The sequence below is a fragment of the Antrostomus carolinensis genome, unplaced genomic scaffold, assembly GCF_000700745.2.
Source record: "Antrostomus carolinensis isolate BGI_N321 unplaced genomic scaffold, ASM70074v2 scaffold21895, whole genome shotgun sequence".
NCBI lineage: Eukaryota > Metazoa > Chordata > Aves > Caprimulgiformes > Caprimulgidae > Antrostomus > Antrostomus carolinensis.
The window spans coordinates 5,602-19,627 of NW_010318710.1; the positions used below are offsets into that span (position 1 = coordinate 5,602).

Consider the following 14,026-nt stretch of genomic DNA (forward strand, 5'->3'; position numbering starts at 1 on the left):
CCGGTCCTGGGAAACAGCCATATTATACAGCACTGTGTCATGGGAGGCAAAATGTTTGGAGGCTGGGGAGAACGGTGACTGGGAAGTTTTTCCTGCCACCACAAGGCAGTCCAGAAAATCTCTCAATCTATTCTAGCAGTCTTAATAATCCAGAGTGCTCCTCCTCACTGAATCAAAACCAGGCAGCTGGCCAACTACTTTCTATTTGGGAATTTTCCCTGTTATGCCACATTAATGCATTAAATCAGTGTTCTAAATAAAGCAGTGAATCCTGTACTTCGCAAACACCACTCTTCTCCTTAAGAGAGTCTCCAGCTGAAAAGTTTCAACAGAACTCAAGTTTTCCCTTTTTTGCAGTCAGCACAGGTTGCTTTGTTCATTTTTTTCTACATCTATGCTCAAGTTCAATGCTATTTTTTATATTTACAGAAAGATAAACTGTTTCTTCTGTTTACCCTTCCTTTTTAGGCTTTTTCACTCCTTATATTCAAGTTTATTAACTCCAGATTTTCTCCGAACATTGAAGTATGGCCCTAATTACACTGTCTGATGCACTTCAATCACAAGAATGACCAATTTATTCACCTTCCCTCAGTCTCTCTGCCAGAGGAAAGGGGCAGGGTAGTTCAGGTGGGGGCAAGAAAGCACCCCTCATTCCTTTTGCTTGCTACTTTGCTCTCCACAAACGAGCATTCAGGAGTAACTCTAAATCCAGAAAATTTGAGGAGATGCCGAGTTAGATAGGCAATACATTAGCATGTTGACTGACTGCTGGTGCATGATTAAATACAGTTGCCATGCTATGCGGTGCCTTTAAAGTGTTATTTGCTTCCTAAAAGAAGGTTGGATTAGAAGAAGGCACTACATGTAGAACAGATATTGCAGACTCTGGAGTACTGAAGCAAGCAACGTACATAAACTAGGGACACGTATCAAGCCCTCAGAGCCTGCAAGACAGTTAAATGCAAGCAGGTAGTCAAGTGCTTGTGTGTGCAGCTGTTTTCACTGGTTTACAGACTGGTTTAAGCCAAATATTATTAAAAACCCTACAGGTGCTAAGTTAGGTATTTAATAAAAATGTTTATCTGTAAACAAGAGTTATCCTTACAACGGATCATTTTCCAGAAATTGGAATTTCAAGACAGTGCAACAATGCTTCAGTGTTTTCTTTGGCAGTAGACAGCAAGTTGAAATGTAAAATTCAAATTACTTCAGAAGAGCACGGTACAAGGTTAGAGAATGCTTCATCTCCCTCTCTTGTTCCATGCAGAATATCAAGTCCCTGAGACAGACGCGGGTTATTCTTGGACAGAGCAGCTGTTTCATAAGGCTAAAACCTGATGATCCAGGAGCAATTGCATTGCCTTTCAAATCCTAAATGGAGAAGAGAGAAAAAACATTAGAATTCCATGTAAATACAAGTTTTTAACCAAACTGGTTGGATTATACTGCCTACTTGCATAAAACTAGCCTGCTGATGTTCAGTGTTACATGTTGAAAACCAGCAACCCAGAAGTCCTTGCACATTAGATACTTTAAAAGCAAAGTGAGCACTTGCCAGTTAATGATTTAATTCAGTCAAAGCAATGAAGAAACTCTTAGGAAAAAAATCATTTAAAAAAATATATATATATCTCACTCTCTCTATATAATGGTATGATAAATAACTGCTGTTTCACTGAAGTCATATTACACACACACTTGCACTTAGAAAGGACAAGCTAACTACAAAGAAGGTACTACCACAGTTCCTATGCAGAGCCCCAGGTTGTGCAAGGCTCTTACTCCCACTTGCAAACACCCAGCTCCTGATGTTCACATCTCTTCTTGAAGAAAACCATCACTGTGAGTGGGCTCTAGTCTTAAAACACATCCAGGAGAAACTCTTACCCTGGCCATCACCTGTGAATTGTCCTTTAAGGGAGCAAAAAACCACACACAGTCAAAGCATCCGCGTGTTCAGAACACTGCACCCAAGCCTATCCATCTCAGTCGGCTGCCTCGCTTCGTTATGAAAGCACAATTGTAGGAGATGATGATGTTTAGTAGTTATACATTCAGGCTACTGGAATGAGCAGCCCCCACACATTCCAAAATGCCCCAAGATTTATTTTTAGGGGTGGGGAGGAGGCAGATTATCATGAGCTGCACAATAGACTGGCTACTTATCTTGGAGCCAATCTATGCTACACAGCCAGTCTCTTATCACTACTGGAGGGTTCTTGGTAATGAATGCAATTTGTACAAATTCGAGTGCTCAGTCTCTGTAACTCCAGCACAGCAATGCCTGCCAGCATCAACACCACTTGGAGATGGTGTTGCTTGGATGCCGTGTTAACTATATCAATTCTTACCCTAACACTCTCTCCAAGAACTTCAGCAAAATGACTTTGCCCACTTTGCTTAGAGAAATCTGGTTAAAAAACCCATATATTAGAAACAAATACCAGGGCTGGACTATCTATAGCAGTGAATGCTACTGTTGTTAGGGGGCAAAGCATTGAAATTTATTGAAAAAATAACGAGATCCACCAGAGAGCACGCACTAGCCACAGAAAACCCAGGGCATATTGCAGAAATGGAAGCTGTATTTCTTACTAGCAGCATGCAGGGTATTCAGCACCATTTCATTTGCTTTACAGTCAATACTATTAAACACTATGAAATGCCATCATTTGAAACTTTCAGTTTGTTAAATGGCTTGGAACAAATGCGGGCATGGGGAAGACTGCTGGCCACATAGCACAGAGAGGGCACTGCTGTCCTGGTAAGACACAAAAGGGTCACAGTTCAAGTTTGTCATATGACAACCCTGAAGGATCCAGGGAAAAGAGAGCTCTGCAATGCAGCTGCCAGCACGGGTTGAAAAGGAGGTCAATCCAACAGGATGCAGCAGAAGGCCTGAGGCAATGTTATAAATGAAACAAACCCCAAGGGTTTTCAGTAACCCAACAGCAATGTCCTTTATCATTCAAACAACTTTATGGAGGTGAAAGTATTTTCTCTCTAAATAGTCATTAGACTAGAAGTCTTACCTTTAAAAAGACACCAAACAAAGCCACCTCAATCCCGTTCATGCCCTCCCTTACAAAAAGGGGCCAGGCAGCACAAATCCCCGAGCCTGCTCTGGAAGCTGTTGGAGCTGCAAGATGCTACAATAGGGCAGAAGCGCCAAGCTGCCTGCGTTTGAGACAGTTATGGATTTGTTTATTCTTAAATTCTTACCCATCATGCCCAGTGCAGAGATGCAAAGTGATGTTGTGCTGTAATACCACATCCAAAGCCATACTCCTGTTTGCTAAGACAGCCAGTTCATACTTCTAAGTTTCACGAAGCATCGCTCCATCTTATCAGAGCTACTGAATACAGCATTCCAGAGGCCAGGGGCTCTTTGAGTAGCTACTGAACATATCTAAACCAACAGCTGCTACCACATCTAAGTTACAATGAAAGGTCCTTCTCTCAAGAGTGCATGATGGTTTAAAATTAAAGAAGCCAACAGACAGCCTAGGTCATTTCAGTCCAGACTGGGACAGCGTTGAGGAACTCACTCTGAGCTAAGTTAATATGGGATGAGCACTAACTCCTTTTAGCTACTGTCCCTACAGCTGCATCAAAGCACTGGTCTTTCATGGTTTTGTTTTGGACTTTGGACCAAAGCAATGGAAGGTGATGTACTTACTACCTGTCTTTTTGCAATAAAACATTTAGGGAACCAAAAGTAAAAACACTTCAAGTTAAGAAACCATCTGTGCATCAAAGTGAACCATTAATGGTGTCTGTTAATGTCCAAGACCTTATTTAAGAAGTACCCAACTCTGAGCTCTCCAGCTGACACACGGGACACTTCAGAGGAGTGTCCTCTGCTGCTCAGTTCTCAGAGCCTCCTCTTGAGCATGCTCCTGTTCGGCAGCAGGTCCATCTTGTCTGGCCCTAGACAACAGTCAGCAGTCTCCTCTTTTACATCTCATATCCCCATGCTGCTTTTGAGACTTTAAATACCCTGGTTAGAACACCACCAGCCCACTCCTTGTCCCCAGACATCTCTATTATGTCCCCCCCGTTGGGCAGCAACCACTTCTGCCTTGCTATTTTGGGGGTTTCTTCATTGCAAAAGTCTTCAGCCCACCCTAAAACAGCTTTGTGAGCATCTTCTGAAGGTAAGTGAGAAGTGCTGCTTTTTTCAACCAGACCACAGGCAAGGAAGAAGATAAATGAATATAAAACATCCCTGTAGAACAAATTCTAAGCAAAGGGTGCTGCAACCAGCCTGCACTCACCTTCTGCAACATCTAATTAGTGACTTAACTAGAAATCCCCCCCTTTCTTTTTTTTCCATTTATTTATTTTAAATTGGAAACACTCTTCTTCTCCACAAAGGAGGCTGGAAGAAGTCAGACAAATCCTGAAGTTCCTGCCTTTCCCTGGACCCCCAGCACCCCGCTTTCTTTCTGAAAGGGAAATGACGGAGACATACAGCCCAGGAGGGGTAAGGACCAGCATAGGTGCAACAGCCACGCTACAGCCAACAGCAACAGCTTTAGCACAACTGACAGACCCTGTCCATAAGCCAGGTAGGGCACCGTGGCAATGGGGCTCTGTACCACTGGAAACCACTCTCCGCAGCGCCCAGAGCACTAGCTGGCTTAACACCAGCCCCGTGAGGCCCAGTGGCAGCAGTCCTGCTTTTGGCCTATCCTTAGAGTCAAGTCAAATCAGCAACTTCGCCAAAGCAGCATGCTGTCAGCACTTCTTGATCCTCAGAGCCTTTTCTATACACCTGATGGAGATCAGTTACCCTCACTGATCTTGGCAGCAGAAGAGACTGCAGAGCTCCTGCAGTAGTCCCACACCTGTTGCACAGCTAGTCTTGTTTGGGAGGTTGCTCCTGAAACCTGTCTTTAAGATCTCTAGAGCTCTCTCCAGTGGCTGGACCAGGAATTAAATACTAACTCTGAGTCAGAGCTCACGACAAGTCACCTGAGCTACCATAGTGACCTTAATCCTAGTCTCCAAGGTATTTGGAGTATGTGATCTTCATGTCTGCATCGTAGGTACTGACAAGAACATCAAACTTGCAGAGAGCTAATCTACAGACCCCAATACAAAGCTCCGAGGGCTCAGCAGACACCTTTCTTCCCACCAAGTTTGGGTCAGGCTCAGTGAGCTGTTCCTGGTAGAGCACATGCTCCCTTCTCAAATTCGATGGCTTCACACTAATCACACTTACATTTTTAAACTCTTAAGAGGGGGGCACTTTAAGGGAACAAAGTGTTGAGTAAAATGTTCAAAAGTCAAGTTCTCATTTCAGTTTTTGGTGTGGCAATAACATGTCCTAGTCCCAGAGCCAAGATCTCAAGAAAGCAAACTGCCACTGCAGTCTGCTGTGCATTATAAAAATGCCGCCAACAGAAGGAAGCAAAGTCACAAGGCAGTTTTCAATGACATCTCCAAACACTGAATAATTACAGCTGTGTGCAGCAGACATTGTTGGAAGGTGGTAAGAGCATCCAGTGAATCAGAGCAAAAGCATCCAGGTTCAACCCCCGGCTCTTGTCACCTGTGGTCACACTCAGGTCTCTGACATCTACTGTACCCTGTACATTAGTTTCCCAGCTGTAAAACACAGAACACACTCCTGGTGCACAAGAGGAAAACAGATTAAAAAGCCATTAACACATTGTGGAGTGCTCAAATACTTTCCTGGGTCTCCCCCAGCAGCAAGGGGGAAGGAAGAGACCCTGTCAGAATTGTGACAGTTTTCCTTGTACACAGAAGTGCCTAATTTAGGCCAGAGGAAAAAAAGTCAAAGAAGTTGGTATTACTTTGGTGACAAGCCAGCCTACCGATGCTGCCTATTCTAACAGGTCTCAGTCTGATAAAAATACTCCCACATTCACATACTAAAATACTACATTACTCAATATTTATATTTTTTTTATTTTTGTGGGTTGGGTTTTTTTTGTTTGTTTCTTTTTTTTTTTTTTAAATAAAGTTGGTTGTGTTAGGTGGTTGGGGTTTTGGGGATATATTTTTTTTTTTAACCTTATAAACAATTAGGGTAGATCAAGCCAATGTCTGAAAGGCTTAGATCTCTATCTCCAGGCAGCTTCTCGTGTAGCTGAAAACAAACAAGTATATTTATGATGCTATCTGTAGCCTACAAAGAAGCCTCACGAAGCTGTCAAATCTATATAATAGAGAACGTTACTCAACTACGCATTTTTCCTCAGATTTCACTGCAACATTCCTACAAGTCCTTTCAAATGTAGGCAACAACATGTTTTACATATTGAAACAAATTACTATGAATGTAATGTCAGTTTACTCACTATTATGCCCGAGATTCATGTACGCATGTCACTTCGTATGGCTACATCAGATGCTTAATCTGTACCTGGAGGTAATGAATACTATACAAATATGTCATGTTAGTTAATAGACAATTATTAAGCTGAAATTTTCTGGCTCTTTGCCACATCATTTTAAGCAATGTATTGTCAACTAAATTATAAATCTCTTGACCCTTCACATGTCATCAACATTTGTGCATTACCAATATGTTCAGCCTAAAGCTACAATGCAATTAGTCATTTAAATTGCAGATATCTTTCACACATAAGAAGAATTCAGTCCATTTCTAGCACAGAGAAGGCACAATATGGGTCAATGAACTGTAGTTCTGAAGTGTGTGAATGGCAGTCAAGAATATTTTTGCCTATTTACATGGGAAAAAATTCACATCAAGTGTATGGCCTAGACTGACAGCAGCCAGGAAATTCAGCACTGAAATTGAAACACGCTGGCTGACAGGGCTGTGCTTAGGTCTTGCAGTAGGTAATAAGATGCTGAAGCCATGTTTTATAACTGCAGTAACACTTTTAGCTCCCCTCTTTTCCAAAGATATGATCATGCTGTGGGACTCTTCAATTGTCCTGACAGCCGGGATAAGAAGCAGAAATTGAAATCAATAGTCTGCATGTTTTAAGCATATGCAAAGGAAAAAAAAAGAAAACCCCTCCTGTATCACTTTAGACCTGTTGGCTGGGGGAAGAGGTGGTAGAAACAGAAAGAGGCACAGAGGAAGAGAAGGAAATCTCTCAAGTGTAGAAATAGATTTTGTAGCCTAGCTCTGAACACCTACTTACATGCAAGTAGTCTAGGTCAATTTGAAGTGACTGCTTTTAAATTCATTTTCTGCAGCTTTTAAGAAAATACTTTAGCAGACTACCACGTAGTGATGCCGAGCACCAGCCAGCAGCTTCTCTGCACCCCATGGATATACAGGGAGCAGCAAACCCTATTGTCACTCACTACACAGCCACCTTCTGTGTTTAACTCACATTTAGACACAGTCACAACCTTACCACTAATTCCGAAGTTGATGAATTATGCTAGAATATCCTCTCATCAGAAGAGCTTATGGCCAAAATGGCTGCAGTAAATTCTACAGCTACTGCTTATAAGAGCGTAAAGCCACAGACCCCTTAACTACCACACACCTCTCCTGCAAATGCCAAAACACTTAAAATTATTTAATTGTCACACAGTGGAAAAACTTAAACATCCCTCTTCCCCAGTCATTTGGAAGAGTTGGGGTTTTCTTTCATTCTGCAGAAAAGGACTTGTTGCTTAAAAGCTTAGCTCTTCCTAGGTCAGCCTAAAGAGCATTTCCAAAGCTTAAACGAGCACCATGTACAGAACAAGTTTAATCAACATGCATACCAGCACTCTTAAGCTGTAAAGCAAAAAGGGCAAGTTTAAGTTCTCTTAACAATGATCTGATGTGGCAGAGACCTAGCCATAAAAAAGACACTAAACTTGTTTTCTCCACCCACAATCAATACTAAAAATGGAACAATGACCAGTGTGGTAAACAAGGTATTTCTCCTATTTGTTCTTGCCAAGCTTCTTCCCAGAAGGAAAATACAAGCTTATTTGTGGACTGCTGTATTAGAAGATGTGCAACACCGTGCAAGAATCACATTATTTTATGCATGTTGGCCAGAGCTAGGGGTTTTACAGAAAGTACTTTAATGGCTCTGCACTGACCCCATGACAGCAGCTGCCTCATTTACTTCTGTAGCAGCTCCACAGCATCCATATAAAGTAATATAAATAGTATGAAATTATACTTGCAGTAGCCTAAGTTTCCACAACAGAAAGACTACAGGTGGCAAGGCAGGACCCACACCTACTAACAGGGCAGTGAGTCTTGGCAGTAGACAGAACAGCTACACACAGTATCTAGAAGAAGGAAGTTCCTTTGTCATTGGATCAAGCAAAAAGAAAGAAAAGACACAAGATTTACCCCTGAGTTAGTCAACGTGACCAACCTGGAAAGAGGCAAGTGAAGGACACACCACCAACAGCACTCTGGGGCAAGGCAGACTGTATCACTTCAAGTAGTTAACGTGTTATCATTGAACCAGAAAAGGGATAAGAAACAAGGAGTCTCCCCCAAAAAAACCACACAAGTGCAGGCATCCATGTAAGTTTTCCTGTATAAAGCAGAAGAATGGTCCAACCACAGTCTTCAGAAGCTGACCATAGAGTAACAGTCATTCTCCTAACTCTATGTCTTATGCAGGTAGGTAGACTTTGTTTCCTCCCCCCCTCCACTCCCCCCCGCTGTGTGATACCCCACAAATATACTGCTCTCAGTTCAAGACCAAAGACAACCTTGGACCTGGGACACCTTTGGCTAGAAGGAAAGAAAGTTTAAGGACTCAGAACTGCAGCCTGTTTCCTCACAGACAAAAACTTGAAATATCTGCAAGGGTTTTCAAAGTTCTAAGACTCCAGTTACAGTGAGAATAAGACAAAGCTGTTACCAAAATAGCTTTGTCATCAGAAAAACAGTAAAACTTAATCCAAAATAATCCTTGACTGTTTCTCAGCACTAGAAACATTATGAGGCATGTTACCAACCAATAAAAACTATGAAAGAGAACACAGAATTGTGAAAATAAGTCTGTGGCTTCAAGTTTACTTTTTTCTGATTTGTTTTAGAAGTGTTCTCCCTTCTCAAGACGAGTTATTTTTAAATTCTTCCCACCCTTCAAGTCATTACTGTTCACCACATGCCTCCAAACTGGAGGAAGAAAAGAGGTGGGTAACAAATACACAAACCCAAAAACACTACGAATCAAATCCAAAGGCCTCTCCCCCTCTTTGTATCCAAAAGTGTCCAGAGGGACCAGAATGAGAAGAGATGAAGATATTACCATCTCTGGAATACAAGTAGCACCAATTAACACATTTTCACAATAGAGGGATTTTCTTTACCAGTGCTTTCTCAAATTACTCTTTCTCAACAATACCATTCAAATGTTGAGTGGTAGTGAAGAAAACATGCAAAACTACCCCAACAAGTGTTTCCAACCAGAGGGGAAAAAGAATTCCTATTATACTGATGACTTTTTTTTTTTCTTTTTTAAATTAGGCCTAGAGCATTAGCCTTATTTTTTCATTTCATGATCTTCATGGATTTGCCCCAACTGCTATTTCAAGTTTAGCAATACATAAGCAATAATTAATCATGGCAAGATATACTGTACCCTTTCTCTATTGCTTTTAGGTCCAAATTAGTTGACAGACACTCCTCTGGCCTAGAGACTCTTTCGTTATTTGCTGCCTGCCACACTATGAAGCGATGTGGCTGCTGGTTAAGTAGGCTTCTAGCTGTAAAGCACACGCTCATGTCACATGTTCCAGTTCCCAGATTAAAATAATCCATAATAGGTCTCCTTAAAAGACCAAGTAGAGAAAGCAGAATTGCAGAGACCAGAATAGGGTGAATGTGCAGGTATTCAACTACCTCAGGAAAAAAACTTTCCAGAAGAGATGCAAAACCAAGTGGCAGAGTACAAAGGAAGCAAATAACTATGGCTGGAAAACCATCCTGATTAAACACAGATACTAATTTATGAAGAAAGGAAACTATGCTAATCAAATGCTGTTCTTAGCCCTTCACACTTACTGTTACTGCAACAGAAGGCAGCAGATCCATACCAACCCAGCCTGCTGAGCTGCACTCTTCCAGTACTCATTACATTTTGGTACTAAATAAATAAAGGCAAATATGTAACAAATTTGCTTACAGAGTTTCATCTTTTTAATACATATTGTAACTGATTATTTCTTCCCTGTCTCCCCAGATACCTTAGGACTTCAGTTTACATCAATAATGGCTTGAAACAATTCCTTTCCTTGAATTGGTGCAGTAGGAAACAATAATAAGCTGAACAGTCAGCTTTGCTCTAACACAGACATAAGAGATATGAATATTCTACAAAGAACACTACCCAAGGAAAGGTAAAGTCTCAGTTAAAAAACCAAATGCAGTTAGCATCAGTGATTTCATTCAATACTGTCAAAGGAACATTCATGTTCAGGAATAACTTCTTCCATCAATACCTGTCTACCAAGATATGAGGCTTTCAAAAAAAAAAAAAAAAAAAAAAGCCACAGAAGTATTATCCACAGTTTTACTCCTTGCTATTGCATACTCAGGAAGTTCTGACATTTAAGATTACTTGAGAGTAAAGCTGTCTGTATTTGCAATTTGAAATGAACAAGTACATCCTGCCTGTTTAAATTATTCTCAGACAGGTTGCCCAAAAAGATGATTTTAAAGATGCCCAAATGTGTATCAGCCTAAAGCCATATTGTACTCGCTTTCAGTTTCAAAGACCTCCTTTCATCTCTGAAGAATGGAATGTTGTTTACTGCTCAGGATGCTTTGCCATGCTATCATGAATGTTTTACAAATGTTCTGCTTCTTAAACTAGAGAGTGTTTGTCCAAACTATTCTTTATTCTACATGAGAAGTCTTAAGCCTTTTATAAATCCTGCTCAGATATATTGGGACACTTAAATGTCTAAGTCTAAACATCTTTCTCAAGTTTGATGTCCTGCATAATTTCACAAAAAAGAAAAAAGGTCTGCAGAGAATTGCTTTCTGAAAGCTTAAGTACTAGGCACTGGAATGCAAGACTGCATGCAGGAAACAAAAGTAGTTTCACTGGCAGAATTACTTTCACCTACTGCCCTTATGATTCAGTCTAGAAGGCAACCTATATGAGTAGCATCTTAAAATATAGCAGGTAAATTTGTGACAATGAAGTGAAATGCTATCAAGGGTTATGGTCAGTTTTAGGCACATTATATCCACAGTCTTTTAAGCTAGCAATGTAAGTAATGGGTCACCACCTTACAGCAGCAACACAACTGTCTCACAACACAATCTCATGAAGCTTTTAATAAAGTAGACACTCCAGATGATGAGAAATAACTGAAAAGCATCTAACAAGCAGATTTGTTAAATATTCAGAAACAAATCTGGCAATAATTACAGAAAACCACTACGAAGAACAGGAATAGTTAGTTACTCGATAGAAGCTTGGGGGAAGAGGAGAAAAGGATGGGGAAAACTGTTCTTGTGCTATACTAATTTTTTTCAAGTATTTCCAGTGGTATTTAAAAAAAAAAATTAAATATACCTTCAGCTTCATGAGAAAGTGCACTAAAAAAACTTCAAAGTAGTGAAGAGTAGCTGCTTAAAAGCTGGGAATGCTACTTTCTACAGCTTGTTTAGATACAGATTCCTTCACTTCTCTTATGGTAAACAGGGAGTGTTCAAGGAGCCAGTTGTGTCTCCGTGTCAGAACAAAATCAGAGAAACAAGCCTACCTCACCTTCTTAGAGGTCTCTGGCCACAATTCAGGCTGAGAGAAAACCTACAGGACAGACTGTCTCAGTTACGTTGCAAATGGTTGAGCTTTATACAAGGTCCTCCCAGACTCCGGCATGCAAAAACACGGGTGTATTTTCTATTCTAGCATCTATTTAAGCTTCCTAGGCCACAAGAATAAAGACTTAAGGCTCATCAGAAAGAACAACTTTACCATCACTTCCTCTACACACAAGTTACTTTCCAGGCTTCTGCTCACTATGCTTGGGTCAGCGGCCAACCAGACGTTCACTTGAGCAATATCAAAGCTTTCTGAGAAAGAGGGGCCAAACTGGCAACAACACTTGAATGACAGCCTGCAACATGTTTCTCCTGTCTCCAGCCAAAATGATGATCTCTAACAGAAGTAGGCTGTCAGTCTCCTTGGAAAGAACTTCTGCAGCCCCGTAACCATCCCAGAAACAGTAAAACTCCAGCACAACATTAAGAGATTTATCCAGACCAAGTTTTTTAAAAGCGCCTTCAAGGCACTTTTAAAATGCAGCATAAGCCAGAAAAAGTGAACTGGCTCATAGCAGGAACTAAATGGTCTACCTTTATTTATTGCTTTATTGGGGGACCCAGCCAAGGTGAACTCACGGTGTATTTGAGAAGAGTCCCTATGCATTGTGTATGGAAAAAAGTCCACAGCCAAATGTCAAAGCAAAAGCCATTTCAAAAGCCATCCAAAACAGCCATCATGACTTCAGCTAAGGGGCCATGACAACTACCTGTTGTGGAAGACCACCACACCTTCATTATCCTCCACTATAGATAAAAGTTTCTCTGCACCATCATTTCATTCATGCCTTTACACACAGTGCTCTTATCCACAGTTCTTCCTATAGCACACCATTAAACATCCCCATCAAATTTACTAGGAACAATCCTTTCAAGTATTTAACACACAAACTAGCTTCTTACAGTACATAACCAGCCATTTCACGTAAAAGAATTCTCACTTCTTCCTATAGGGAAGGATAAAAATAATTCATTATGAAGATACAACACCACCATGCAAGTCATTGCAAGCTATCTCCATACCTCCAGCCCAGATCCAATGTTTGATGAATCCAATGGTCTTTTCTTCCTTGGTCCAATGGCTGCCAAAGCTGTGAGGTTGGCTTCTCTTTGTTGCATTTGTGCTAACTCCAATTGTTGCATCTATTTTAAAAAGAAAACACGTATATTAATTAGGATATACAGTATCCTAAAGGTCTTGGTTCTCCTTACGTGAGCTTCAGACAGCTCTGCGGTCCCTACTGAAACAAGGTATTTCACAGCAGCTTTTCCTGTCTCTCTGGACACTTTTGACAGATTCCAACAGTCAGGCTTAGAGCCCTGAATTGCCAACAGCCCTATAGACAGCACTGCGTAAGTAACACTTTTTTACAGAGACTGCATTGTGGTAGGAGCCTTGCTACTGGCTCCTCAGCTCATAAGCTTTGCCACTTCTGATTAAGAGAAAATACTGATCAGAACCAGTTTATGAGGACAGATTAGTATGAAAAGTTTAAGTTGCTAAGTTTTGTGAACTGGGCACATTCTTAATTCAGAATCTCAATTCATGACTGCACAAGCAAGACACTCAATTTCTTCACGCTGTATCACCTGAACCCAGCACTCAAGACTGCCATTTTGAAACATCTTATTATCCAACTGAACAGGATGCTGTCAGTTCACTGATGTTCTTTCTTTTCCCAGTACATATTTGAATCTTCAGGCATATCTGAAGCAAGTTAGAGATACACTGTATATATTTATTTTCCATCACCTCCAAAAACCATTCCAACACAAAGAAATCCTTAAAAACAACCTCTATCTGGGTTAGGTAAACTTGGGATGGGAGAGAAACCCATAGTCAAGAGGATTAAAAAAAGAAAAAAACAAGTTTTATCTCTGCATTTTGAGGTACAAAATACTCCATTCTATTCGGTAACTATAGATGCCAGCTCCTCTAGAGCTCAACTCGGTCAAGTGACAAGACAAGGGGTAACAGCTTTAAACTAAAGAGGGGAGATTTAGACTAGACATAAGAAATAAATTTTTCACAATGAGGGTGGTGAAACACTGGAACAGGTTGCCCAGAGAGGTGGTAGAAGACTCATCCCTGGAAACATTTGAGGTCAGGTTGGACAGGGCCCAGAGCAATCTGGCCTAGTTGAAGATGTCCCTGCTCACTGCAAGAGGGTTGGACTAGACGACCTTTAAAGGTCCCTTCCAACCCAAACCATTCTATGACTCTATAAAGTCTGCCAACAGACTGACTAGCTTGGATTGGCCACCTTGCTA

General features: G+C 41.0%; 1 protein-coding gene across 1 annotated transcript in view; it reads right to left on the reverse strand.

The window, feature by feature from the left end:
* Nucleotides 1-1,070: 1,070 nt before the first annotated feature.
* Nucleotides 1,071-14,026, reverse strand: part of TAF4B (TATA-box binding protein associated factor 4b) — a 58,563-nt gene continuing 45,607 nt past the window's right edge. The window contains exons 13-14 of the mRNA XM_029085206.1: nt 12,779-12,898; nt 1,071-1,374 (exon numbers count right to left, since the gene is read on the reverse strand). Of these exons, the coding sequence (XP_028941039.1) occupies nt 1,207-1,374; nt 12,779-12,898 (288 nt within the window). The 3' untranslated portion in view covers nt 1,071-1,206. The remainder of the gene's footprint in view (nt 1,375-12,778; nt 12,899-14,026) is intronic.